The 27,514-nt window shown below is 46.5% G+C and overlaps 1 protein-coding gene across 2 annotated transcripts in view; it reads left to right on the top strand.

Moving 5' to 3' along the window:
- The first annotated feature begins 729 nt into the window (after nt 1–729).
- Nucleotides 730–27,514, top strand: part of st6gal2a (ST6 beta-galactosamide alpha-2,6-sialyltranferase 2a) — a 40,021-nt gene continuing 13,236 nt past the window's right edge. Inside the window, exons 1-4 of one of the 2 annotated variants that reach the window (XM_060039538.1) lie at nt 730–968; nt 18,001–18,068; nt 18,153–19,271; nt 27,108–27,205. In XM_060039538.1, coding sequence (XP_059895521.1) covers nt 18,245–19,271; nt 27,108–27,205 — 1,125 coding nt within the window. In that variant the 5' untranslated portion in view covers nt 730–968; nt 18,001–18,068; nt 18,153–18,244. The remainder of the gene's footprint in view (nt 969–18,000; nt 18,069–18,152; nt 19,272–27,107; nt 27,206–27,514) is intronic. The other variant, XM_060039537.1, reaches the window with a different exon arrangement.

Below are 27,514 nucleotides of genomic sequence, written 5' to 3'. Positions count from 1 at the left end.
TGCCCCCCCCCCCCCCCCCCCCGGGGATGGTAGGGGGGGGGGGAGGGGTTTAGGGGGCGCTGACAAGGAGGGGGAGCTATGCGGAACACCCTGGGAGCTTTAATAGTACATGAGTCATAACGTGGTGACGGTCACTGAAGGCTGAGGATCCAACGCACACTACCCCCCCCCCCCCCCCATCCCCGTCACCTCCACCTCCCCATTCCCCCACACGGGAATGCTGCGAGTGAGCGTGAATCGTCACGACATCATCAAATACTCTTGACTTGCCCGAACTGAACCACGAGTGTGTGTGTGTGTGTGTGTCCTCTAATATGTTGGTTTTACCAGTAGTTAATTTCTCTCTCTCACACACACACACACACACACACACGCGCGCACGCACGCGCGCGCGCACGCACGCACGCACACACACACACACACACACACACACACACACACACACACACACACACACACACACACACACACACACACACACACACACACACACGCGCGCACACACACACACACACACACACACACACACACACACACACACACACACATACATTGTTTACATTTTTTCTTATTCTTCCTTCAAAACTGAAACACTATTAAGTTATGAGTTTAATTATTTAGAGTTATGATTTAGATTATGCATAGACTGTATATATATGTAATATTTTTGACGGATTCATAATGATGATATAGGGTTTCAAATACTGTACTGTCAACCAGCGATGAGAAGTCAGCTCGATTGGCAACAAAAAAAACGACCCTTGCTCCGCCCATTTCTCCCAGTTCGAAGGAAATGCTAGCCACAATGTGATACAACACGGCCGGGGCGCTGTACACTAACGGTGGCTCTCTTGCACAGAATTGCCAAACGAAAGCGTTTGTGGCGTGCACAATCGCTGTGCAACAAGGCGAACTGAACGAGGATTGAGTGCTAAACGCCATGCAATGAAGACGGACACATCGTTGAGGTAAGGCTTTGTTCTCTTTCTGCAGGATTTTCCTGCCAGACGCTGCATCTCGCTTCAGAGCGCTTTGTGCCGACCGACCGAGCCCCCGTGCCGAAGACAGGACACAGGCAGCGTTGGCCTTTTGAACGATAACGTTTAGAATAATATGCACAATGACTGATTGTTTGCTGATTCAGATGTATTTACTGTAACGGGATTTATTTATTTATTTATTTATTGCGTTCATCTCCGTAACGGAGTGTGCCAATTATCTTCCAAATTGCTTGCCCAATTCGGTCGCAAATTTCGCAGTCTTCTACTGTATCAACATTAAGCCACGGTTTATTAGGTATATTAGGGGTAAAGCCTCTCGTTCTCAAAACATGCAATGCAACATAAATCTATTTCGCATTATCAAAAATGCCATGCAATAGATACGCTTTATAAAGCCTAGGGTACAAAATATGCATTTCAAGTGATCGTTATTGTCTTAACACAAAGACGGGTCTTCCTTTCGACTGTAGCTGTATGCATGCCAGGCAGAGTGCGTATTTCCCCCCTATTCCATTCAGTTGTTCAGAGCAAGTTCTCAGACACGAACCCCCACTGCCTACTTTAAAACCAGGTGGAAAGAGCTGAGTGGTTTTTAGGAGGTGCCACTAGGGGTGCGTGATGGCTCTTTATTATAAGGCAAATTTTGAGATAATCCACATAGATCAAACGGTTTCTGAGATTGATCAATGCTGGAGCAAAGGGTGATCTTCGTTCAGAATTTCTCAAAGTGGTGATCTAGGCAGGGTGGATGGTTTCAAATTGAGTACACTTCTACAATCACACTTCTTTGTGGTAGCCTATCATTTACTCGAAAAAAACAATCACCAGCCTTGAATTCCAGCTTGCAGAGGTAGAGGTCATAACAATAAAAAAAAATATTATCCGTTTTTGAATGAGGGAAGATTATTTTGACTTGCAAATTTAGAAAACAATAGTGTCATGAGCTGTGATTTTGAACCACAGTATTGTAATGATATACTAGGAGTTGTAGTAGTAAACTCATACTATGTTTTGCTGCATACACTTCATACACAAAGTGAAGCTATAGTAATGGACCTGTGTAATAGTAACAGGAACATTTAAGACACACTCACTCACTCACTCACTCACTCACTCACTCACTCACTCACTCACTCACTCACTCACTCACTCACTCTCAATCACACCTCACCCAACGCTTAGAGATCCTTAGCCACAAGAGGGCTATGTGGTTCTCACCAAACATCTGCATTATTGCTTTAATGACCCTTTACATCACCCCAAATAGCTAATTACCATCACACTTAGGCTGGCACCGCCGTGTCTCTAAAGCTGGGCGTTTTATTGGCTAAGAGGTGGCAGCCAACTTCCTGGTTAAGCGCTTACAGGTGTGGTGTTGGAGAGGAGAGTGGCTCTCTGTGTGCACGGGAGGGGCCGGTCTTTGGTTCGTCGTGTCCGGCCGTCGTCTATGCCTTGCACGTCTCCACGTATTCCTTTCATTCCTGCACTTTGTCGGAACCTGGAAAATCATTATCTCTGCGCATGTAATGATCACGTTTCCGGGCCGCTGCGCCTTTTCGCACACACGCGCGTTGGCCGTTCCCTATTTATCGGACTCGCGCCGTAATCCGGAGCCAGGGTGACCAGACGAACCGGCTGGCCTCGCTCATTCAACGCGCGGTGAGGGAGAGAGGGACAAAAGGTGCTGGGCTCAGAGGCCAGCCAGCTGTGGCCCCGGCTCCGGCGCCCAGGGGCCGGGGGGCGCGACATGGGTCCGAGCCCCTCCATGAGAAACACATGGCCATGTTTCAGCCGGGTCTGGAGGGCTGGTGGAGGTGGTGGTGGTGGTGGTGGTGGTGGTGGTGGTGGTGGTGGTGGTGGTGGTGGTGGGGGGGGGGGGGTGGTGATCACCTCGTGCACGGCCGAGTGAGGGATGCGGCTGCTGGGTTGATTTAGTGGGCTGTGCCCCTTGATCATCGAAGGTTTATTTTCTTTGGTCTGTTGCTCGGTGAGGTGTTTGTTTTCCCAGGTGCACTGCGTGTCTCCGGTCGGGGGTCTAATCTGGGATCGGGTTGAGGTATCAGCGGCGTTCACACAGATAAGATCAGGGGGTTGAGTGCCAGGACAGCGTCCGGTCGACCGTAGGACACTCCCACGGTTAACTTTAACCAGGGTGAGATTGTTTTCCTTCCAAAAAACACTATCTATTCGTCTTTATATATCTTTAGGTGAATGTGCGTGCGTGTGTTTGTGTTCGAGTAGATGACCACAAATGGGTTGATCCTGGCTCTGTGGTCTGCGTGTTTTTTCACCTCCCTTCAAGACTGAGGGTTGGACAAATTTCACTTGTGTTCCACACTTTGGTAAACGGATCAATCCGGGCGTTTATAAGCCCCTCATCACAAAATAAATGTGATTGGGGTTTTAACTGGCGGCAATTAACAGCTATTAACACGTGCTGAAATCTACTCAGGAAATGAAAGAGAAGGAAACGGGAACAAATAAAAGGGACCCCTCTCTCGGGGTGGGGTGGGGGGGGCCTGGAGGAACAGTTCAACGTGTAAATCATTCCTTTTGAAGAACCCCCCCCCCACCCCTCCCTCTCTTGCGGACGGCATCACCCTTTCATCATCTCCACCGTCCTTGTCACATCATCGTCAAGGAGACGCACACAGTGGCCACCGCCTGAGTCCTTCGTCGCGGACTTCGGGGGCCACTTTCTCTCAGCTGGTGGCTCATGGGCCCGGGACGGGGGTAGGGGTGGCCTGAGTTCGACGGGGTGGTGGCGGGGGTAGGGGAGGGGGGGGGGGGGGTGCATACTGTCATTAAGGACCACTACCCCTGGGTGATTTACAGAGGAGTGTCTGCTCGGAAGGTCGGAGTGATTCAACAGTAGCCGGCTGCTAAGAGCTTTCTAACTTTCCCCTCTCTCTCTCCCTGTCTCGCTCCCTCGCTCTCCAGCCTCCTACCCTTGCTCTCCAAACGACAGTAGTTGGCTGTCTCCGTAGACACACTGCTATTAAAGTAGGAGCCCGGGCAATGTATGTTTCGCATTACACTTTTGATTACATTTCAAGTCTCGCTTGTGTTTTTGTGCGTCTGTGTGTGTGTGTGTGTGTGTGTGTGTGTGTCTGTGTGTGTGTGTGTGTGTGTGTGTGTGTGTGTTTGTGCTGCATTGGGGGGCTAATAACCAATACCCCAGCCCCCTCCTTCTGCAGCGGAAGACTTGATGTAGATTTACACTACGTCTTGGGCATATCATAATCCACAGTTATTGTCAGCCGTGCTTCTGAAGGATAAGCAAGATGGTGAATACCAGTGGCGTGTCAGCCGCTGACGATGATCTGGTGGTTCCTTATAAATCTAGTAATTAGTGTGTGTGTGTTTGTGTGTGTGTTTGTGTGTGTGTGCATTCTCCCAGGAAACCATGGAAGTAGTGTTGATTGACAGATAAAGGGATGTTTCCTGCTTGCCTCTAATCTTCATTTCTGGGGATTGGTTGTTTCGCACGAGTAGGAAAACATTATGCAACAGTATGCAAACAAACAATCTTCCTTCCTAGAGATTTGGTTGGATCGCTTTGTATGATGAGCGAAGTATGCAAACGACATTTCCCTAATTACACGTCCTATATTTAACTCCTCTCTCTCTCTTCGGGTCTCTCTCTCTCTTCCGTAGACGTCTGGTCTGTTCTGGAAAACATGTCCGCTGCTCTCATAATTACAGGGCACACGCACCCTTCACATGCTGCTCTGATGGTGGCACCGAAAGGCTCAATTGGTACTCTTAATGTATTGCCCAGTTGTGTGCATGTGTGCACGCGTGTGTGTGTGCATGGATGGATCTATGAGTGTGTTTGTGTGTATGTGTGTGTACACAAAATTTAGCCTCAAATCAGCTTCAGTCCCAGGTGTTTGTGTGTGTATGTGTGCGCACATGGAGCTATGAGTGGGTTTGTGTGTGTGTGTGTGTGTGTGTGGCTAGGCCTGGGCGATTGATCGAAATTTGATCGCTAGTTAGATTTTAGCGTAAAACGATCCAAAAATCGAATACAATCAAGCTTTCGTTTTTATTATTATAATTTTTTTATTAAATGTTTTATAGAAAGTGCAGCTGAATAGGCAAGGCAACTTTATTTATATAGCTGGGTTATGTTGCGCATATAGTTGGGTTATGTTGCGCAGAGGTTGCCAAAAATGCAAACATGTTATATGCAATCTAACAACTGCATATAGACTTATGGCATGTAAAAGAGTGACAGTATTGCGAAGTAAATTGAGTTTATTAAGTGTGCATGCATTTGGCATGAATAAAAAAAAATGGTACCGGTCTCTGCGGACCGGTACCAAATGACCCACGGACCGGTACCGGTCCGCAGAGACCGGGGGTTGGGGACCGCTGGTCTAGAAGGCTGATGTAGTGGAAGCATATCACTTAAATATTTTGGGCCTAAACCATGTAGGGATTTATAGGTTAGCAACATGATTTTAAAATCAATTCTCTGACCTACAGGAAGCCAATGTAACGATTTCAGAATTGGTGTAATATGATCAAATTTTTTGGTCTTTGTTAGAACTCTAGCAGCAGCATTCTGAACTGGCTGAAGCTTCCTCAGAGTTTGTTTTGGGAGACCTGTAAGGAGACCATTGCAGTAATCAAGCTTACTAGTGATAAAGGCATGTACAAGTTTTTGTAAGTCTTCGGTGGACATGAGCCCTCTAAGTCTTGCTACATTTTTAAGGGTGATAATATGCTGATTTTGTAACTGATTTGATGTGACTGTCGAAATGTAAATCTGAATCCATGATAACCCCTAGAATTCTGGCTTTGATTGAGGTTTTCAGGGACAGAGAGTGAAGGTGTTGGGTTACTTTAAGCCAGGGGTGCCCAACCAGTTGATCGCGATCTACCAGTAGACCGCCGATAGATCCCAAGTCGACCGCGAGTGGTGAAGAAAAAAAATAAATAAATTAAATTAAAATTAAAATAAATTGCGCGGGACATATACGCGCGGTAGCGCATGCGCTGTCAACAGTAGTTGAACGCCGTCAACAGCAGTTACGCAGTCCTAAACGTTGGCATGGCTGAGGGGAAACGAGTTAAGACCTACCATTTTCACCCTGAGTGGGAGGAAGATAATATTGATTATTGTTGAGAAGACGCCGTGTGCCGACGGAATGAAACCCCCACTGAAGTCCGTAGGTCCACGATACAAATATTCAATGGTCAATATTGTTATTTTGCATGATTTGCCCTAGTGGGAGCATGTAGATGTTGAATAAAGAGGGTCCTAAGATCGAACCTTGTAGGACTCCACATGTCACGTTGGTTGATTCTGATATAAAGTCGCCAATGGAAACAAAGTAGTTCCTATTTTGTAGGTAGGACCTGAACCAATTTAAGACGGTGCCTGAAAGCCCCACCCAGTTTTCTAACCTGTCCAGAAGTAATGTATGGTCTACAGTGTGGAATGCAGCACTGAGGTCAAGTAGCATTAGTATTGAGGTTTTGCCAGAGTCTGTGTTAAGACGGATGTCGTTTACAACTTTAATAAGGGCGGTCTCAGTGCTGTGCAAGGGTCGAAATCCTGATTGGAAGGTGTCATAGCAACCAGTTGATGCCAGGAAGTGATTAAGTTGCTGGAGGACAACTTTCTCAATGATTTTACTTATGAAGGGTAGATTTGATATTGGTCTGTAGTTGTTAATAATAGAGGCATCTAGGCTCCGCTTTTTTAAAAGGGGTTTAATAACTGCAGTTTTCAAAGCTTTTGGGAAATTGCCTGACTGGAGAGAGTTGTTAACTATCTGCAATATGTCTACTGCTAGGCAGTCGAAAACATTCTTAAAGAGGTTGGTAGGTATAGTATCAAGGCAACAGGTGGATGGCTTTAGTTGTGTCACAGTTTCCACAAGATTTTGAGAGTCTATAACATTAAAGCATGCCATCCTTGCCACGTTACTTTTGCCTGAACAGGGTGGTAGTCCAACATTTTTGTTTGAAGTGGCGATATTGATGGCGCGTCTGATACTTTCAATTTTATCAGTATAAAAAGCTGCAAACTCATTGCATTTCTGCGTGGAATGGAGATCAGGTGGAATTTGTGTTGGGGGGTTGGTCAGTCTGTCAACAGTTGCAAATAGGGTTTTTGCATTATTAGTGTTGGTTTTAATGATATTGGAGAAAAATGTTTCTCTAGCATTTTTTAAGTCTAAATTGTAGGCACGGAGGCTCTCTTTATAGATATCATGGTGAATATAAAGTTTTGTTTTACACCAGATGCGTTCAACCTTCCTGCATTCTTTTTTCTGTGCTGTTACAGAAGCAGCTTTTCTCCAGGGTGCCTTTTGCTTTCCAGAAATCGTTTTAACCTTATAAGGTGCAATGACATCTATGACTTTCAAAATTTTCAAATTAAAGTTTTCTACAAGATCATCAGCAGAGCATGGGTTTAGAGGTGGTAGCAAGGAGATGGCCTTTATAAAAAGTACATTAGAATCTTCATTGATGTACCGTTTTTTGACAGTGTTTTTTTTTTTTCTGTATGTCGGGAATAAAAGATATGTTAAAGAAAACACAAAAAAGGTCAGACAAGGAAGGATCAGTCTCAAGAGATCAGAAACATTGAGGCCCTTTGTGATAACCAGGTCTAGAGTGTGCCCCTTTCAATGAGTAGCCTCTTTCACATGTTGAGACAGTTCAAATGTGTCCAAAATGGTAAAAAGTTTTTTTGCACACTTGTCATTCAAATCATCAGTATGAAAATTGAAGTCACCAGTTATAACTAGACAGTCAAATTCTGTGGAGATGCTAGACAATAATTCAGTGAAGTCATCGAAAAAATTTGCAGAATATGTGGGTGGCCTTTAAATAATTAATAGGAGAACTCTGGGGGAGCATTTCAATACAGCACTAAGGTATTCGAACGATGGAAAATCACCAAATAACATCCGTTTCCCCTGAAATACATTTTTAAATATAGCAGCAACCCCTCCACCTCTTTTTCCAGATCTACATGCATCAAAAAAGTTATAGTTGGGAGGAGCTGTCTCTATCAGAACGGTTGCACTGTTAATTTGTTCCAGCCATGTTTCAGTTAAAAACATAAAATCCAGTTTAGAAGTGGTAATAAAATCATTAACTAAAAATGATTTGTTATTAAGAGACCTCACATTAAGTAGAGCCATCCTGATGGTGTTGTTGATAGGCTTTATGGTTGTTTTTGGTTTGGAGGCAATAGATATGAGATTTGTGAGGTTAGCAGTGTGTCTAAGTTTCCCTTTGTTTACTCTCTTAGTGGTTACAGCATGAATGCGAAAGTTGCCCTGCTTTGACGTAGGCAACCTTGGGTTCAGCAGATTATGTGAAACTTCCTTTATACTGTGTCTACGGCTGAACCCTTTTTTGTCTCAGTAATACTCAGGACTACTATCAGTACAGGTGGGGGACTGGGGCGCCATCCTCTTGGGTGTTATCAGCCTGTGGCCATGACCTGGCGATGCTATCATTGACACAGATGCAAGTTTGATGCCAACATATTCCAGTTTCTTAAAGGTCCCATGACATGAAAATCTCCCTTTATGAGGTTTTCTAACATAAATATGAGTTCCCCTAGCCTGCCTATGGTCCCCCAGTGGCTAAAACTCCCCCAGTGGCTACTGTTACGCAAGTGTTGTACACTTCCTTGTTATTTGGATAACCGTTCTGCTTTTGGTGTTATGGCGCATAACACGTCGGACTCTCGTCTCTGGTATTTCTACAACAAGACTATCTCAGCCAAGGTTGAGAATGAATTGGGGGGAAGGAACGTTGGCTTTGACTCCCTCAAGAACATGAACCACGACATGGAGGAGAAAGGGATTGTTGGCGGCGAATGTCTCCAGCTTGAGCCCCGCGGAGGGACCACCGCCGGAGGCGGAGGTGCCTAAGCGCTGCCCGGCAACGATCCCTTTCTCCTCCTTGTCGCGATTCAGTCTACTTCACATTGATGTGGACGTTGAAGAACCAGGAACGTCGGAGAACCCAACACGGTCGTTTGAGATTCATAATATCGGCTCACACACCTTTTGGCTGTGATAATATATATTATATGATATAGATATCTATGTAGGCTATATGATAATATTTAGATATAGAGCTCCAGGACTCCCGTGTGTTCTAGAATATTTACAGAACACGGCTAAAGGCTGTGTGCGCCTCGCCATTGCGATACATCCACTGTAAACAGAGCGCATGGTACCGTGGCTGCAAGCTGCTCAGGGCCACAACCCCACCCTCCTCCTTGACCCGCCTCGCTCCTCCTCATTTGCATTATAGCTACAGACACCAAAACAGCGCATTTGGGGGAAGCTCAATGTGCGACTGGCTCGGAGTGGCTGTAACTCTGCACCACGGCTGAATTTCGGGAACGTCTTTGAATACTGTGTTAGTTGCCCACTAATACCTACATTAAAGAATACATCAAATAGCATGTCATGGGACCTTTAAATTCGGCTGGAAAATCGCAAAGGGAGGAGACATTGGGGCTGGAGATGTTGTTGTGGCTATGGGAGAGATGAGGCTGGAGGTCATCGTCGATGGGGGAATGCAGAGGAGGGGGGTGGCCGTTCCTCGCCAAGCCAGCATCGGCGATGGGGGAGGACACAGTGTTGATGGCGTCGGGCGGGCTGTTGTCTCTCTTCAAGGTGTAAATGCGTGGGGGAGGCTGTAGTCTCGCTTCTTCTCAACCTGTGCTCTGACTGTGGCCTGTGCGTCAGAATACATATCTCTACATCATTTCAGATTTGATCATTTTATTTTTGACCATTTAGTGTATTTCTTTAAGGCGAAATTTCTAAGTTCTCAATTACAAAGTGTTTTTCGGGAGAAACATGCTGATAAATGCATCATGTTTTCAATCTCAAAAACAATCGTTTGAATAATCGTGTTTTCAATAATGAACAAAATAATCGCGATTGTGATTTTTTTCCACAGTCGAGCAGCCCAAGTGTGTGCACACTAAATTTAGTCTCAAATCAGCTTGGGTCTGTCTATCCAGGCACACGCTGCTGTATTGTGGCCAAAGGGCAGTCGGTCTGTCTATTTACTGGGACGCAGTGCGGTGCGTGTGAATGAACAGTCCCTGGGAGCACGTGCACTCGTGTTGTGCGCTTGCCTACTCCGTGCCGTGCACGATGTGCGCCCCGCAGCGCTGGGCACGGCTGTCGCTGATGAAGGCGCTGGATCAGGGCGGAGAGTCGTGTCGAGCAGATGGAAGGCGACAGGAGCGCGCGTGTGTGTGTGTGTGTGTGTGTGTGTGTGTGTGTGTGTGTGTGTGTGTGTGTGTGTGTGTGTGTGTGTGTGTGTGTGTGTGTGTGTGTGTGTGACAGACTTCCTCTCCCTGGCACCTGGCTGAGAGATTTGGGTGTGTTCACCAACCTGGAACCAGCAGATTGATGAGATTTAGCTTGCCTCGCGGTCGGGGGAAAGGTCGGAAATCAAACCCCAGCAGCTGTGTGTGTGTGTGTGTGTGTGTGAGACCTATGTCCTATGTTCCCTGCTTTGTATGTGACCGGGGAATTTTTTTTTCGTAGGATGGTAGGGGCAAGTACCGCCTTTTTCGCCTCTGATTCGCCTATGATTGGTTAGAATGGCTGTCCTCCGATTGGTTATGGTTAGGTTTAGGGATAACCCTCACCCTAACCCTAACCATAACACTAAACCCGACCCTAACCCTTTGCACCCGGGGAACATAGGACCTTGGGAACATAGGGATTAGCCCTTCAGACGTTAGCATTTCCAGCTCCTCCAAGTAGCTTATGTGGATACGTTCAGGGTTGCTGTTCATGAGTAGTAGTGGTCTTCAGCCCCACCACTAGCCCATGGTCGAGCCCAGATCTAAGTCTTTTTGTCTGTCTGTCTGTCCGCACGTCCGTCCGTCTGTCTGTCTGTCTGTCTGTCTGTCTGTCGGTCTGTCTTTGCCCAGAGTTTGGGTGATTTGCTGTCGCCGGTGGCTAAAGTGAGAGCACGACAAACGTCTCTCTCTCGCTCGCCGGCTCGCTCTCTCACGCTCGTTTTCTCACGCTGGCTTTCTTCGGCTGGCTCTGTGACTCAAACCCCTCCAAAAAAACCTGTCTCTCTCTCCCTCCCCCTCTCTCTCTCTCTCTCTCTCTCTCTCTCTCTCTGACTCAAATGGAACAGAACAACAACACTGTGAACACTTTGTAATAAGATAAAGATTTCCAATGTACTGTGAAAACAAGCACGCTCGGGAACCCTTTGAAAGCCAGCTTTTACAAGTGCAGCATGCGCTGGGTGTACAACCCCCCCCCCCCCCCCAACTATTCAAGTATACAAGTGTTTCATTTTTAAAACACTTGTTTTAAAATTCCTAAGCCCTATCTTCCATTCTGCTCTCCCTCTCTGAAGGCCATCTTTCATTAACCGCCCCTTAATGTCTGTCCCGTGCTACAATCAAGTGGAACATCCGCTTGTTGGGACCGGGACGGCGAACATATACGGGCGGGCAGCCGCGGCTCCATCAGCGTGCTGCCGTCCTGTTTGATTGGCAGATGGTTAGCTGGCTGGAATGAGCCATGGCAGGCCTGTCTGGCCTGTGGTGTGATCTCGGCTTCGCATGCTAGGTGCCAGCGGCGCGGGGACGGCTGGTGGTCGACTCACTCCACATCTCGCCCACTCGCCCCCGCAGAGGTACACGGGACCTTTCTTTCCCGCTATCGAGTGCACAACCGCACGTACATGCACGCAAACGCACGCACGTGTGCATGTACACGCGCTCACGAGCCGGTGCGTGCGTGCGTGTGCGCACACACACACACACACACACACACACACACACACACACACACACACACACACACACACACACACACACACACACACACACACACACACACACACACGCGTTTAGTGGTGGTAGTTTCTGCACCAGCCAACATGTCCGCCCGTGACGGAGTGGGATGTAGGTCACTGCGATGTGGAAAAGGGAGACGGGCAGTGGGCAATGGAGGGGAATGTGGAGAAGGCTTTGGTTATGACATTGTGTCTGAGCGCCTGCATGCACTGCAGCCTGCCAGCGGCTGCCCAGAGGAAGTGTTTAGCCCCTGGAAGCCGGGCCCCTGCTGGGATGACAATAAAGGTGACGCTGTTCCCCTCCATCTATCAAAGATGAATAACTGCTCCTGCTTCTCCGTCTCTATAGCTCTCGCTCTTCTGCCTCTCTCACTCGCGCTCCGGCTCGCTCCCCTCATCTCTCGTTGCCGACCTTCTCGTTTGCTTTCGCTGCCTTGCTCTTTTTCTTCTTTTACCACTCCTGCTTCTTATTCTATCCCCTTTTCGTTGCTCATTTCCGTTTCTGCTTTTTAGTTCTATTTTTGTCTCAGTTTTTACGGTTACTGAACCCACCCTGCATGTTTACATCGGCACCAACGTAAGTGACACAGCATTTGCCCTTCCGTATTTTCATAAAGAGATTTGTCACGGCATGTTGGTAAAGTTTCTTACATGGCGGTTCCCAGTTCTTTGTCCTGAAAGGTGCTACATTTCCCTTGTTTAAGTCGGAGGTGTCAGTGCGCTCACACTAAATGCTCTACCGCAGATCAGCACGACAGAGTGATTGATGGTTTGACGGGGTAATCACCCAGACCGGTGTGGTCCTTTAACACACTGCGAACACGGTGAACGAAGCAGTCCTACTCCACACCGGGAACATGTACATACTCGAGGCCCCCGTGACGTGTAAAGGCACGGCCCCTGCTATGCTCAACGTGTTCTCCATGTTCTCCATAGCTGGTCCACGTCTCATCGCAGCACTGATCACAACACCGGGACTCGTGCTGTGTGAGGTCAGACGTGCTCGGTGTAACCGTAGACACCGATATATCCGTGGCGGTAAGCACCCCATAGCCCCCGGAGACCCGCAACGGCGAGGAACTCTAGCCGGGGGTCCATTAAGTAAGAAGAGAGGCGGCAATGTTCTGTGTACCGTACGCCAGACTGTTTTCCTTGTCTGTAACTTCATCTTTGATCGGGATGATAGCGCCGAAATGACTTCCTATTCCGTGTTCTTTCTGATTTTTTCTGTTTTTTTGTTGCTGCCTCTTTTGTATCGTTGTTTTGTATCCGTCTCAACCTCTTGGCCTGGTTATGCTCACAAAGCATTGGCTGTTATGGGCCGTATCTGTAGTAGTTAAACACTCTGCGATGACTTGAAATGACCTAATGCTGCTTCTGACTTCGGGAATCCGTCTGGTAGAAAGAATATCCAGCTCTGCAAATGAATGTCTTATTGAAGGTCTGTTACATTTTCTTATTATTGTTTTGATACTACCATGGAACAGACTTGTTTCTATTTTGAGACGAATGTGACACATTTTTTTTTACTTTATCTTCTTATTTCCTGTCGAAAGCCGCAGTGCCAGAGATCTAAATGCTTCATGCTGCAGATTCATCTCTAGGGTGCACTCACACTAGGCCATCTGGCCATGGCCGTTGGCTGTTTTCACACCTAACCGTGCTAAACTGGCCCCATTGTTCTCTGGCCTGCACTCACACTAGGCAATCTGGCCGTGGCCGTTGGCCGTCGCAACTGTGGCCTGGCCACGGTAGGCTCTTGTACATACGTCATCACGTCGTAAGTAACACGTCATCACCAAGCGTCCGCTGCATGGACCATAATAAAGTCTTCCGCCGGTCAGAGTTTTAACAACAATGGGCAACAACACAGAGAATACAGTGAATACATTTTGCTGAGTCTGTTGCTTATTTGGATATATGTTTACCGTTTAATGGGAAAGAAGGCTCGTCGCCTTTATTATGTCCATGGTCGTCGCATCATGGACTATACGTCATCCAGCTCAGGTTGCGTAGCCGTGCGTGTGTCGGCTCATTAGCATCTGTACCGTAGCGGCCCGTACCGTAGCAGCACACCTCTCCCAAGTGGCCAAATTGGCCTGGCCTGGCCAGACTGGCCACACTCACACTGGCAGATTTGAGCACGGTTAGGTGTGAAAACGGCCACGGCCAGATGGCCTAGTGTAAAATCTGGTCTAGTCCTTTTGAGTCACACCAACCTCCCATTGGGGTTCACTTGAACATCATCTGAGGTGTCAAAGAAGCATGATTTATTTTGCATATTAGAAACCCAGCACTTTGAAGAAAGAAGTGGAATTTCCGGTATTCATAGAATTGATAAGCTATGACCCTGTTGCACAATCGGCTTGTACGGTCGTGTTCCTCAGCCGAGTTAACATTGCTCACACGCATCACACAAGGCATGTTTGTCTTCGTTATTTTTTGTCTCCTATTTGCATGCAAATCTTATGGCGTCAGGCCTACTGGTTCTTGATTTAATGTATAAACATTAACCATCAGGCCTTCTACGTTTACATATTTATTTTATGATTCATTAAAAACACTGGCAAACCGCGGCAAACTGAATGCAAATACCAGCGCCCTCCAGAAAACCAGAAATTTACTTCATGTATTCTTCTGGTCTGTAGCAGCTGGCTTAGGTAAAGAGGATGACTTTGAACTCTTTCTTGATCTTTCTTCTGCTCTAGTGTTTCTGGCCTGAATAATGATCAGAAGATATTTCAAATAAGGAAGAAAATGGGAAGCATGGATAGGTTTAATCGAATAATGCAGACAAATTCAAGTTAAAACTGACATTATTTAACAATGACACATTGGCTAAATATGATCATATTCATCAGTCAAAACCTTTTCGGACCCATGGTTAGTTTGCCCTCACACTTGAATGTGACCCATGCACGGACGCTTTAATGCTTAATACAAAGGTTGTCAGCGCTCTGCGTTATAGGCGCATTAAGGGTGACCGACCCATTTGAAGTGAAATGTTCTTGTCCCAGGAGTTGACGCTCAATGCCCATAGACGAGCCAGGCTGTAGCTGCACCTCTTCACCTTCCTGGCTCTGGGAATAATTAAGCTGAAGCTGGGACGAAGGGGACTTGATGTACGGTAGGAAGGGTACAGATTTAGATAGAGCACAACGACCTCCTACCTCACAGCCCCCCTGACACACCGGGCCGTCGGTGAGAATCTGTAGCTCTAGTTTCTTCTGTGTGCCCTGCACTGTTGGCATCAGGTCGTTTCCTTGGCTGCTGTTTAAGGCAGATTTCAACATGTTGAATCGGGGACCGAGGCTGTCGTAAGAGAAATAACTCGGATTGTATGTTCGGCATCAGCAAATAGGTGCCCTGGAATAAAACGGAGAGGGGTAAACACAAGGCAGCACACAAGAACGACCGTCTCATGTTTCCACTTCTTCTGATCCATCATCATTTTCACACATTCTATGATTTGAAGTACACTTCACCTTCACCGAAAAGATTTAAATCCGGAGAATGTATTTTGATCTTGTGTCACGACAGATGCAAATAAAACATTTCCATACAAATCTAGAATTCATTGCAGCCATGCATGTTGGCATGAGTGATGTTTTCGAAATGTTACCACATCATCAAAGCAGGTACATACAAGGTTGTCTTCCTTCTTGTGGTTTTATCTATTGCAAGTTTTCTGAGAAATAAAGCGCACACGTATCACACTTCTGTATCATGCTTCTCCTTCAAGATGCACAAATGATTGCTTGCATTTCACATTTCCTTCGACTGTTGCATTATTGGTCCATTAGTCTAAGTAGAAACATCAGTGCTAAACACGTAGTCGACTACTATTCTCAATTGTCTTTCACTTATAACCCAATAAATTATAACCCAATTGCTGCCATTATGCTCTAAGATGTAAATACCTTTTCCGGGGGAAATCAAAATACTTCGCATCAATCATGTTATTGGCTAGAGAATAAGGTTGACTGGTAGTGTTTGCTACCACTGCACCTCTGTGGTTGCAGCTACCGCAATTTATCATGTGTTTGCGCTGCCTCTCTCTCTCTCTCTCTCTCTCTGTGTCTGTGTCTGTGTCTGTGTCTGTGTCTCTGTGTGTGTGTGTGTGTGTGTGAGACGCATAAATGCTACCTTTCAAGCTAGTTCCGCTCTTTAATTCATTGACACCTAATTATCGTCCTGCAGGCAAGGGGCCTGTTAGCATTTAGCTAAGTTCCTGTTCTCCCGTCTGAGAATCACCGCCTCTTGTCCTTCCTTGTTTATCTCCACCCCCTTTTCTTTCGTTCCATTTGTTTTTTTAGCTCAATCCATTTTTTATGGGAGTCGTACCGTCGTCGCTCTCTCAACGCGAGTCTCCCCAGCACCCTGTTACTGGGAGACGTTTCTTTAACCTCTTGTTGTCCGGAGACATTTCTTAGCTTTTCTCCCTATTTTTTCTTTGTATCCCTCTGTCTTTCTCCCTATGCCTCCCTCCCTTATCTTTTATTTCTCTGGTTCTCACCAGGCAAGACGGGACTCTTCTGCCCACGCTACTCCATCTGTGCCAGACATTTGCTTGTTTTACAGCAGTTAGTGAAGCACGCTTCCGGATTGGTGCCGGGTGAAGCCAACCAACTGAGCAAAGACACTCATGCACGCACCAACGCATACATGCACAAAGACACACATGTCACACAATCACACGCTAACACACAGTGTCTCCAGTAGAGCACGGGGGTGGTGTTCAGTGGTTCCTTGTTCCTCGTCTTTGTTTTTAGAAACTTGTTCATTCAAGCGGTTAAATGACAATTTTCCACTTGGTCACCTTTTGACCCCCAGCAAGTGTTGCCCTGGGAAGGCATGTCCAAACTGCTGCATCGGAGCAGTATAACCCCCTGCTTCCCGACCCTAGGGCCAGAGGTTTCTCTGGGACCGCCGATCACAGCTGGCTGTGTGTGGGAGCCAGCCTGCATTCTCATGCATCAGTCTCTCGGGGTCAGGGTTATTGCCCAACATAGATGCCTCTGCCCCCCCCCCCCCCCACCCTGCTGCCCCCGTCCCCCCCCCCCGTCAGTGCATGAACCGCGGCCTCCTTGTGTGGGCCAACGGTGGGTGGCCTGGAGGTCCTGCTATACGGACCAGAGACGAGGGAGCAGCCCACTGGGCCTCGACTCAGGGCCAGATGCTTGCCTCCGATGGCCTGAGGGCCGTACTTAGGACAGGGGAGGAGGGGGACACACTGCCCCCCTCCGACGCTAGGAGCCGGGGGAACACATCATTACCCGCCACGCAGGAGACCTTAGCGCTCCGGTGTCAGCCAATTGAATGGCTCACTTGTTTATTCTCGTCGATTATTTTCTCTCTCCTCTTCACTACGCTATTAGGCTGAAAGAGGCCAACGTGTTGGAAGGAGATTGCGCGACTCTGTTGGAGCAATCTCGTGTTTGGCCGTACAGTTTGTTGGAGGCAAGGGAAAAATACACTTGCAATTCCTTTTTTTTTTCTCCCTACTAGGTCAGCATTGCACGATTTGATAAAGTACTTGGACTTGATGAGGTCCCTTGCAAAATTAACAAACATGTTGAGTAAAAACAAGGCCCTGGGAGAGTCTGTACTTTGACCTGTAAATGGGTTTCAGGACACTGGGCATCCTATAATAGCAGGGAGGATGCATTTACAGTGAACACAATGAAACCGAACTCTGAACTAGGGCTGCCTGATTATGGAAAAAAATCATAATCACGATTATTTTGGTCAATATTGAAATCATGATGTATGATGTATTTATTCAACATGTCTCTCCCGGAAAACACTTTTTACTGAGAACTTTGAAATTTAACCTTAAAAATATACACAAAATGGACAAAAAGAAAATGTTCCAATCTAAAATAATGAACAGATATGTGTCCAGCTGTTCTATAAAACATTTAATGAAAAATAAATACAAAAACTAGATTATATTAGTTAAAACATCGAATTCACGATCAAAATTCAATTAATCGGCGAGCCCTACTCTGAACTCGGACATTCTGCACGAGTAAGCAAACTATTAAAAAATGTTTTTCAAGCATTGAAAAAAGCATTCAAGCATATAATAATGGTTTCCTTTTTTGGATCTTGTGTGTGCCTGTCTGTCTAAAATATCTCCCCACTAACGTTCCTGTTCCTCTTTTAGGGTCCTTTTGCATGCTGTAAAGCCCATGGACACATACAAACAGTAGAAGTGTCTGTGCAGGCGTGCAGGTGAGATCTGACCATCGACCGCCGCATAACCATTTTAAGGCTGGCAAGCCTGTTGATTTGCCTAACTCCTCCCTCTGTTGGCAGGCCAGGCCTCCTAGCCCAGCGGAGCTGTCTCTGTGTGTGAGCAGCAGGGGTGGACCAGCTCCCCGGGGCCTCTATGTGAGTCTGGCCTGGTGATGAGGTCCAACATGTGGCGGCGGCTGGCGCTGGTGCTGATCCTGGCGTGGGCCCTCCTCTTCCTGGCGCTCCTCTCCTACTTCCTGGATGCCCGCGTCGACGAACCAATGGCCTCCGCCGGCTCCTCGCTCTCCATGCACCCCGACACCCGCCGCCTGTCGTCCATCCAGGCCTCCCACCACCACCACCATCAGCAGCAGCAGCAGGCGGTCACGGGTTCGAGACCCAACCCGACGGCCATGCGCGCCCTGGAGCCGGAGCCGGAGCCCCCCGCCGCCACCGCCTCGCCGGCCCCGCGCTCCGGCCTGGAGGCGGGCCAGAACCCGAGCGGCGGCCCCTACGCCATGTACGCCAGCCAGGAGGCCAACCGGGGCGTGGACTACCTGGACCCCCAGAGCCTGGCCGCCTGGTCCTCCTTCGGCACGGAGAACGTGGGCTCCCAGTCCTACCCGGGCACCCACAGCCGCGAGAGGACGCCCAGCGGACCCCCGGAGAGCCGCGGGCGAGGCGTCGAGGAGGCGGAGGAGGCGGAGGAGGCGGAGGAGGTGGGGCAGGAGGAGCAGGAGCAGGAGCAAGAGCAAGAGCAAGAGCAGGAGGAGGCGGATGACCGAAAGAGGAACAGGCCCGGGGGGGACTCGACAGACCCGGAGGAGTACTACTTCCTCAAGTTCGGCTCTGTGGTGCAGCGGTTGTGGCGGGGTCGCGTGTCGCCCGGCATGCTGAGTCCGCGGCTGCAGCGCGCCATGAAGGACTACCTCAGCGCCAACAAGCACCACGTGGCCTTCAAGGGCCAGCGCAGGCTGGGCCAGAGCCCCAAGGAGCTGCTGTGCGAGCTGAAGGCGCAGGCCCGGCTCTGGACGCTGGACGGCTCGGAGCAGCCCTTCTCGTCGCTGGGCTGGGCCCGCCTGGTGCCCGAGCTCAGCCTGGAGCAGCTCTACCGACGGCCGGGCGTCGGTGGCTTCAAGACCTGCGCCGTGGTCACCTCGGCCGGGGCCATCCTGCACTCGGGGCTCGGCAAGGAGATCGGTGAGCGGAGAGCGACGGGCATTATGACCAAATACGTGTTATTATTTTTTTTTACAAGATTACAATACACAAAAGGTGTCGAGTCAAGCTAGCTCCCCGCTACATTTTGAAAACAGAGACCAACTCTGCTGCTCGCCCCTCTCTCTCTCTCCCTGCACTCTCTCCCAACCCCGCCCCTCCTCAAGGAGCGAGGCTTGCTGATGAAACGTAACATGAGATTCCTCTACGCTGCTGCAGAATCGGTGCAATTAGCCTAGATCCCTCTAGCCTTGAAGTTACCGTCCACATTACAGAATGTGTTTAGAGCACATTTCAAGCTGAAAATAGCTGTACATGTCTTACCTTTAAGCTCAATCTTATATTCATCAATACAACAAGACTAATATGTCATATTGAGCCAATGAGCGAATATCAACATCGGCCAATATATATCTATATTCATTGCACACACATTGGGTTGTATCCATCCTAACGATTGATCGATTAATCGCATGAGCTTTCAGTGTGGCATAACTTTCTGAGAGCAGCACAAGAACTTCCCTTCGTGCTTGTCCACGATATGACGAAGACTGTCCATTAGCTATCTGATATCTATGATGTCACCTTATTGACTGCTTTAGAGTGGATGAGGTCATGCATAAGGTCATCAACTGATGAGAAGGCATTAGAGAGGGGGGCACATGAGCCGATTACATCATTCAGGATGAGTTGTGTAGCTTGGCGATCATTTTAATCGTCAATTGAATAATTGACTCTATGAAATATAAAAGTGTAGGGTCGTAAAGGTGCTTGCTTTGGACGGCCAACTGCCAAGAAACCCTGTGTCCATTATTAATGACTAGTATTGGGAGAACTTCTGAAGCAATAACCAGCGATGAAATCAGATTTTATTGAAGAATCAAATCGACGGGCTCATTGATTCAACTCTTTCTTGTCCCACATTAAAGGAGGCTGTATTTTTTTTTTATTTCTGAAGGCCCTCATCTCTCACTGCGGTAAATGGACGGGCCACGTTTATGTTCAGACAATCCTCCCAGATAAAAATGCTTTAGGTGGTAGGCCGTGACTTATCTTCCTCCACTGGAAGAAATATGGCAGTGTTGGACCACACGACATAGTTTATCTCCTAGCATATATAACGGGTGGGGGGTAATATAGGCCTATCTGTTGTTCTTCAAAAGACGCTTGGCAGCTTCAGGAAGCAAGAGTGTGAACTCAGCGACAGATGGCCCACTAGAATGAAAAAAAAAAAGTAGGCACCCCCTCCCTCCCCTTCCTCCTATAACCCATCGTGCTGCCTAGCATGCATACAGCTTCATCCCAGGGATCTCTTTTGGAGAACCGTTTGCCCCCAAGCTAGCTCTGCTCCTCACTTGAAGCCTCTGGGCACACGCGATAAGGTTACCCTCTTGCGTCGCTAATGCTAGACTAACACAGTGACGTGCTAAGTGCCCAGGCCTGGTGCCAAAGTGCCCGGGGGCTGGGTGGTGGGGGGTGGGTGGGTTATCTTTCCTCGGCTTTTCATATTAAACGGGGACACACTTGATGACCTCACTTTATTGCATCAATCTCTTCCTGTTTGCGTGGGTGTATGGTGTGTGGGTGACAAGCGCCACCAATTAGCCGCTTTGTGGGTCAGACATAGCGCGGGGGCCGGGCAACGCTTCCGCGGCGCTGAGAGGAAATGTGGTGAAGTGACTATGAAGCAAAACTGTCGGCCCGGCGTGTTGGACAAAAGTGAACCTACTTGCGCACTTGCAGTTACGTGCGTGTTTTTGGAAGAGAGTGTACTCTGGGTCAACCGCGAACAGCGGCTGGAGTAGTCTCCATCTGTCTCCGGTTGTTTATCAAAGGACACTAATGTTCCCAGACGACCGTTGAGTCTTGCTGTTATGCTGGAGTGTTTGTTTTTGTCTTATCTCGTTGCTCCACCCTACCTTTGTTTTGATAGGGTTTTTTCTGCCCTCAAAGTATATATATTTTCTGACTTTGGATGGGTGGGTCTTCAACACAGGGCCCAGAACGAATGGGATGTACGTTGTTTTATTGGGGGGGACCGTCTCCTGCAAAGAAAGCTCATTAGGCATTCACTGAGGCCAATATACAAATATTCAACACCTAGTCCTAAAGTAAAGAGCAAAGGCACATGTAGAAACATGCTGTCAAGAAGCCTCTAAAGGAGATTTAAAGATTACATGTCCCGGTGTTACACAACGAATTCTGCGACCCACCGAAAAGTGTGACCCAAGGGGGCGCTGTTGCATATTTTCTGCAATATGCACGAGGTTGAAGCGTAGACAGGCATGACAATAACATACATAAAACATAAGATCTCCCCACAACCATTTACCTTTTTATTTAAGGTGCTTAATAAATACATTTCATTGATTATATTAGCATTTTACAGACCCATAACATGGATAGGGCGTTTAGTACGCTCCTTCACCGTTGCTTCTTTACCCATATAAGCTACAGTCGGTGTTAAATTACGCTGATTTACCTTTGAGCATTTCCTATTATAGGCTACCGTTTAAAATGCTGTTTAGAATTAATGTTAGTATCAAGAAAAGAAAGACCCAACGGAGATCTTATGTTTTATTTATGTTTTTGTTATAATGCACACGTGCATGTTGCAGATAATTTGCAACAGCGCCCCCTGGGGTCACACTTTTCGGTGGGTCGCAGAATTCAGTGTAACACCGGCATTATTGCCCCATCATTGAGAGCCATGTATGGAGTTAAAATCATGCCACACACAAATCGTGTTTTACTCAGGCACAACAATTCACACACACACACACACACACAAAACGTGTTTTACTCACGCACAACGATTCACACACACACAAAACGTGTTTTACTCACGCACAAACTAATTTAATCATTCACAAACTAATGCATTTTGCTTCAGAAACAAATACCAGTATGTTTTACACATACAAAGAAACATATTTCTTCAATTACAAAAAAAAATCCTTCAAGTACAAAAAACAATTCTACAAGTACGGAAATCTGAAAGTTGCGCGTGGAACTGAAGGCATTTGCGCGTGGATCAGCAAGGCTGAAAATTAGTGCCAAAAGTCACGTGACAAACAAATGTCCTGTGATTCACACTACACAACAGCAGGTGGCGCTGTTGAGTCAGTTTAAGGCCGCAAGGACGATCTTTTTTTCTCCCCAAAATCTTTATTTGCAACACATTCTCACTCCGAGCGCGTCGATTTTTGACGAACGGTCAGTGACTTTGGCTTCAGCCTCTGACGCAAAAGGGTACCCTTGTGCTTCTTTTTTCGACGCATGGGGTTTTCAACTCGTTACAATGTAGGCCTAATCCCTCCACGGCAATATATGAAGCTATGAGCATTCATCCCATTGGCTAACGGATGGCTGCACATTAACGGCGATATCTGTGACATTACTCAACACAACTACACCAACGTGTCCTTGTTAATTACACAACATGTATGGGTTAAGACTATGGACATCAGTTTTCCTGTTTTGTGCTTTGATTGAGAGAAACAATAATTTTTTTGATCCGTAGCCGCGTTTACATGGACACATCTGATCCGCATAGATTTCTATGCGGAATAGAAAATGATCATATATACGCCTCATTCGGAATACAATTATCTGTTCGGCATAGAATTCTATGGCGAATAGAAGAGGTGGTGTAGTCCGTTTTAATCGACATACACTTATTCCGAATAGATTGGGGTTTAACTTAGAGCAGCTGCAGTAGTTCACAATAGGTCCACTGAGCTCCGTCTGTACTTTTATGCACACCGAACTTGACCGCTGTCAAGGAAAGTGGATTTATTGCCTGATTCACGTCTTTGTTACCACTCCGTAAGTAGTCCGGTAAGCGTGTCCGGTTGCTAAGCGACGGGACATGGGTGTTTATTAATGACGTGTTCGCGTATCGTAGTGTCCACGCGAGTCCGAGATAACTGTAAATGATTAGGCTACTAGTACTTTTGCAGGCTACACGTTGAAATTCTTCTTAACTTAGAGAGACCACTCTCTCCCACCAGTCTTGGCTGCGGACTCGCATTCAAATTCCTCTTGTTTGCGGCGGAGGTGGGGGTAAATATAAAGATCGGACGTAGCTGTGCTGTCCTCCTTCTTAATTGAAGGAGCAGTCAGAGAAAAGCTCTCTCCTGCTGTGCTTTCATTAAAATCAAATTCACAACGCCAAATACTGATAAGACGTTCATTATGTCGCCGCCGGTTCAGAGATGTGTCAGGTGTGCGCGAGAGACATACCGGACACTTTTGTTACTGCCATGTATACAGTACATTCGGATCACATTTTAGGAACAGATCTATTCCGCATAGAAATCTATGCGGATCAGATGTGCCATGTAAACGCGGCTAGTGTTGGGTAGCTTAGGTCGTTGCTATAGAGGCCACGTCCGTCCGCTTTTTTTTACAACTGACAGAGCAACCCTATCTCATCAAAATTACGTTCCCAGAGAACTATTCTGCATTCTCAATTACGTTTTTCTGAAAAACGTATTTTGTCCGTGATTACGTTTTATTGAACATATCGGGAATTCGTTCTCAGCCTATTTTTTTGCCATTTATTTACCGTGTTACTATGACGACCGTCCTGGCGGCCTTAAACTGACCCAACAGCGCCACCTGCTGTTGTGTAGTGTGAATCAAAGGACATTTGTTTGTCACGTGACTTTTGACACTAATTTTCCGCCTTGCTGATCCACGCGCAACTTTCAGATTTCCGTGCTTGTAGAATAATTTTTTGTACTTGAAGGATTTTTTTTGTACTTGAAAGATTTTAGTTTGTACTTGGAGGATATTTTTTTGTACTTCAAGGATTTCTTTTTGTACTTGAAAGATTTTAGTTTGTACTTGAAAGATTTTAGTTTGTACTTGATATTTTTTGGTAATTGAAGAAATATGTTTCTTTGTATGTGTAAAATATACTGTATTGGTTTCTGAAGCAAAATGCATTAGTTTGTGTGGGGTTTTTGGCATGATTCTAACTCCATAGCCATGCGTCAACAGATCCCATCTGACTGATACGGCCAACATTTGACATCGGCGATTCTACAGAAAATGACAGCGCAACAAAGTGAAACCATGTTCAATCTAAACTATTGTCTATTGTATGTAGAGGAATACGCACATGCAACTGTTCAACTTAAAAAGGCCTGGAGGAAAAGCTGAGAAAGAGCATGGTTAAGATGATGCACAGAGAGCTAGGTAGTAATTTATTCCTTGTGATACGTAACATCTTGGTGGCACACCCTGTGGTTTAGGACCATGCATCCTATTGAAGGGCAGAAATTGTTCCATCATCATGATGCAAGAACTCGTCTGGGAAAAGTTTTATTTTTGGCTGATCTCATACTTGGCCGGATGGCATATTTCTAATGGGATAATTGTGTGGGGATAAATGACTCACATTCATACCCCAGATTAGTCTAAGGCGGGAAATCCTGTGATGATCCCCGCCAGTCTGTCTGTACCCTTAAGTCTACAGCCCCCTATACCCAACTGTGTGTAGGCCTACCACAAACACAGTTGTGAAGGATGAGTTCATTACTGCTGGGAAGTATTGAGCCATCCAACCCCTTCAGTTTCCAGTTTTGCCATGGTTGATTACTGCCCTCCTGTGGCCGTTGACAGAATAGCAACCATCCCAGATGAATAAAATAATAATAATAGCGCACTAGAATTGTAACTACATAGGCTACCAACATCTATATAGATATATGTGAACACACTTCTTTTTTATATACATTATGTATAACTCATGCATTGAAATGTTATGTAATTTAATGTTTTGTTTGTAAAGAGCTAATCCTTGATTGCCTCCGTATCTTTCTTGGTAATTATTCATTCATTTCATGATTTCTTTATCCCTTTTAAGGTGAATTTCAGGAGCTGTCAATCAGTGGTTGTTAGTTTCAATAGTGATGGCACAGAAGCAAGCAGTAACACGAATATCGAAAGCAGGTGCATATTAAATAAGGGTAGGCCGCCCTATATGAACGACTCGGTAGAAAAAACCTGCCTTCCCCGGCAGGATAAAGATGTGTAGCAACAGCGGTCTACTGGCGTTCAATGGTTGTCATTGACCGCCAGTAGAGGTCGCTGTGACTCCATTGTCTGTCATCTATTATGGGTTGTTTCTACTTTAAATTAAGCTATTAATTTGCCGATCAAAATCCTTCGCTTTTTAAGGCATAATGTGTTTAATCGAATTGATTCCACGAATCGTCACATAATGCCTATAACTCCCATTTATTCTTCCATGGTCTGATCTTTTACTTTATACCTTCCTCATGTAGCCTACACTTAAATTTTCACTTTCCAATAAGTAGGCCTAAGAGAGAGAGACTTTATGAAGCAGGGTTGCGCCTCTGTTAGGGGTGGGCGATATTGCAAAATTTAGTTTTGATCCAATACAAAGTAATACAGGACCAGAATCACCGATATTAAGAGAACTACTAATAGGCCTACTTTTTATTAATCAAAAGCGGCATATATTTGCATGCTGGGCAGAGCAGTGTGTCTTGATTTATGAGCTGAATGCGTCACAAAAAACCACATCTGAATACATTTTCATGACTTAATGATCGTTAAATGATTTCTGGTTTCTTCTCTGGCTTCCTGCTCATAACCGCCGATGATGGAACTCGATATACGAAAAAGTAAATGTATTTATGATAATAAGTTAATGGAGCACAGTGCTCAAAGGTACAATACAACTTATTCATAGCACATGCAATTGACATTAACCTTGGATCGGTCTTCGGTCTCACAAATAAAGATGTGAGTACTCCTCCCCTATATGAATATTGTATAGAATTTCCCATGGTTACTTACTGCAAATGCTTTCCTATCCCCTGGCCCCAGAGCGATTCCCCTTGCACTCTGGTGATCATATCGATTACATACAAACCAGGGGGGTGGAGGATACGTTCACTTTCTCCGAATCCAGCCAGTGGACTTGTATACCCCCATGCATTTGGGGTACAATACAACATGTGGGGCATACAGTTGGAGGCGTGGAGGAGTCGGTGATCCTATGTGTTAATGTCATTCCCCTGGCGTCAACACTTTGACGGGGAGACGGTGATGATAAGGGTGTTGTCCTAATACGTGCGCATCAACCATTCTTGTGTCGGCTCCCTCGGGTTCTTCCTCTTCCTCGCCGTGTCTACGTAGCGATCGCATCGACCTGCAGCGTGGCAGGAGGAGATGACATGTTTTCATTTCCTTTCTTTCCTTCTTTTCATTATCACGCATCGATCAAGTCACACTGTGGAAGAAGTGTTTAGGAGATGTCAGGAGATCACACCCCCGCCTCCTTTTGTAAACCATAGGATTGACTACTGATATTTTGTACCATTGCATATGTAATGTATAATATATACTTTGAATAAATTACCTCATAGATTCTGCATAGAAATCAAGGACTAACGTAGAAGTTTGTATCAGCATGCTCCCATTCTCAAAAACAAACTCACAGTTGTATGTATGAGATAATGTGTAGAATTGAGGAAGCTTAATATTTAAGATATTATATCAGAGAGCTCTGGGTGAGCAGCCCCCCTTTTTCCCCCCATATTTCTTTAATTTTGTTGTTGTTTGTCCCGTGAAAATTACATTTTTATGAAAAACAATTAAGTGCTCCAAAGAACCGTACAAATGCAGTCACGCATTCTTCAAACACAAAGTCGTTCTCGGTCTAGTTCTTCATGTAGGCCTACGTTTATTACTCATTGAGATGATAACTTGGCCTGGCATCAAGACGTTGAGGTTACCTTCCAATCCTTTCCAACGCCGTGTTGTTTTTGTAACACACAGACAGCCACGACGCCGTGCTGCGCTTCAACGCGGCTCCGACGGAGGGCTTTGAGAAGGACGTGGGAAACAAGACCACCATTCGCATCATTAACTCGCAGGTGAGTTCCTAGCAAGGGTTTGACATTGAGAACGAAGCAATGGTGAAGAAGGGAGCAGAATGTCTCTCCGCATTGTGCTTTGCACAGACTCACTGGCAAAAGGCAATTTTTGAGTCAATGTTTCCAACATTGATGTTCGATAATGCGCGCGCTTTTGTTTAACAGGGATGGCTGACTTTGATCAATATCTGCCTTCACTAGATAGCTATTGCTGGGTGTAGCGGGGAAACTCCTCTGACCTCACTCTAATCCACACATACTGGCTAAGAGTTTCCTCACGGCTCCCAGGAAGAATTACTTAAATATGAT

This window comes from Gadus macrocephalus, chromosome 20 (assembly GCF_031168955.1).
Source record: "Gadus macrocephalus chromosome 20, ASM3116895v1".
NCBI classification, from domain to species: Eukaryota; Metazoa; Chordata; class Actinopteri; order Gadiformes; family Gadidae; genus Gadus; species Gadus macrocephalus.
This window is presented reverse-complemented; position numbering and strand designations above follow the sequence as displayed.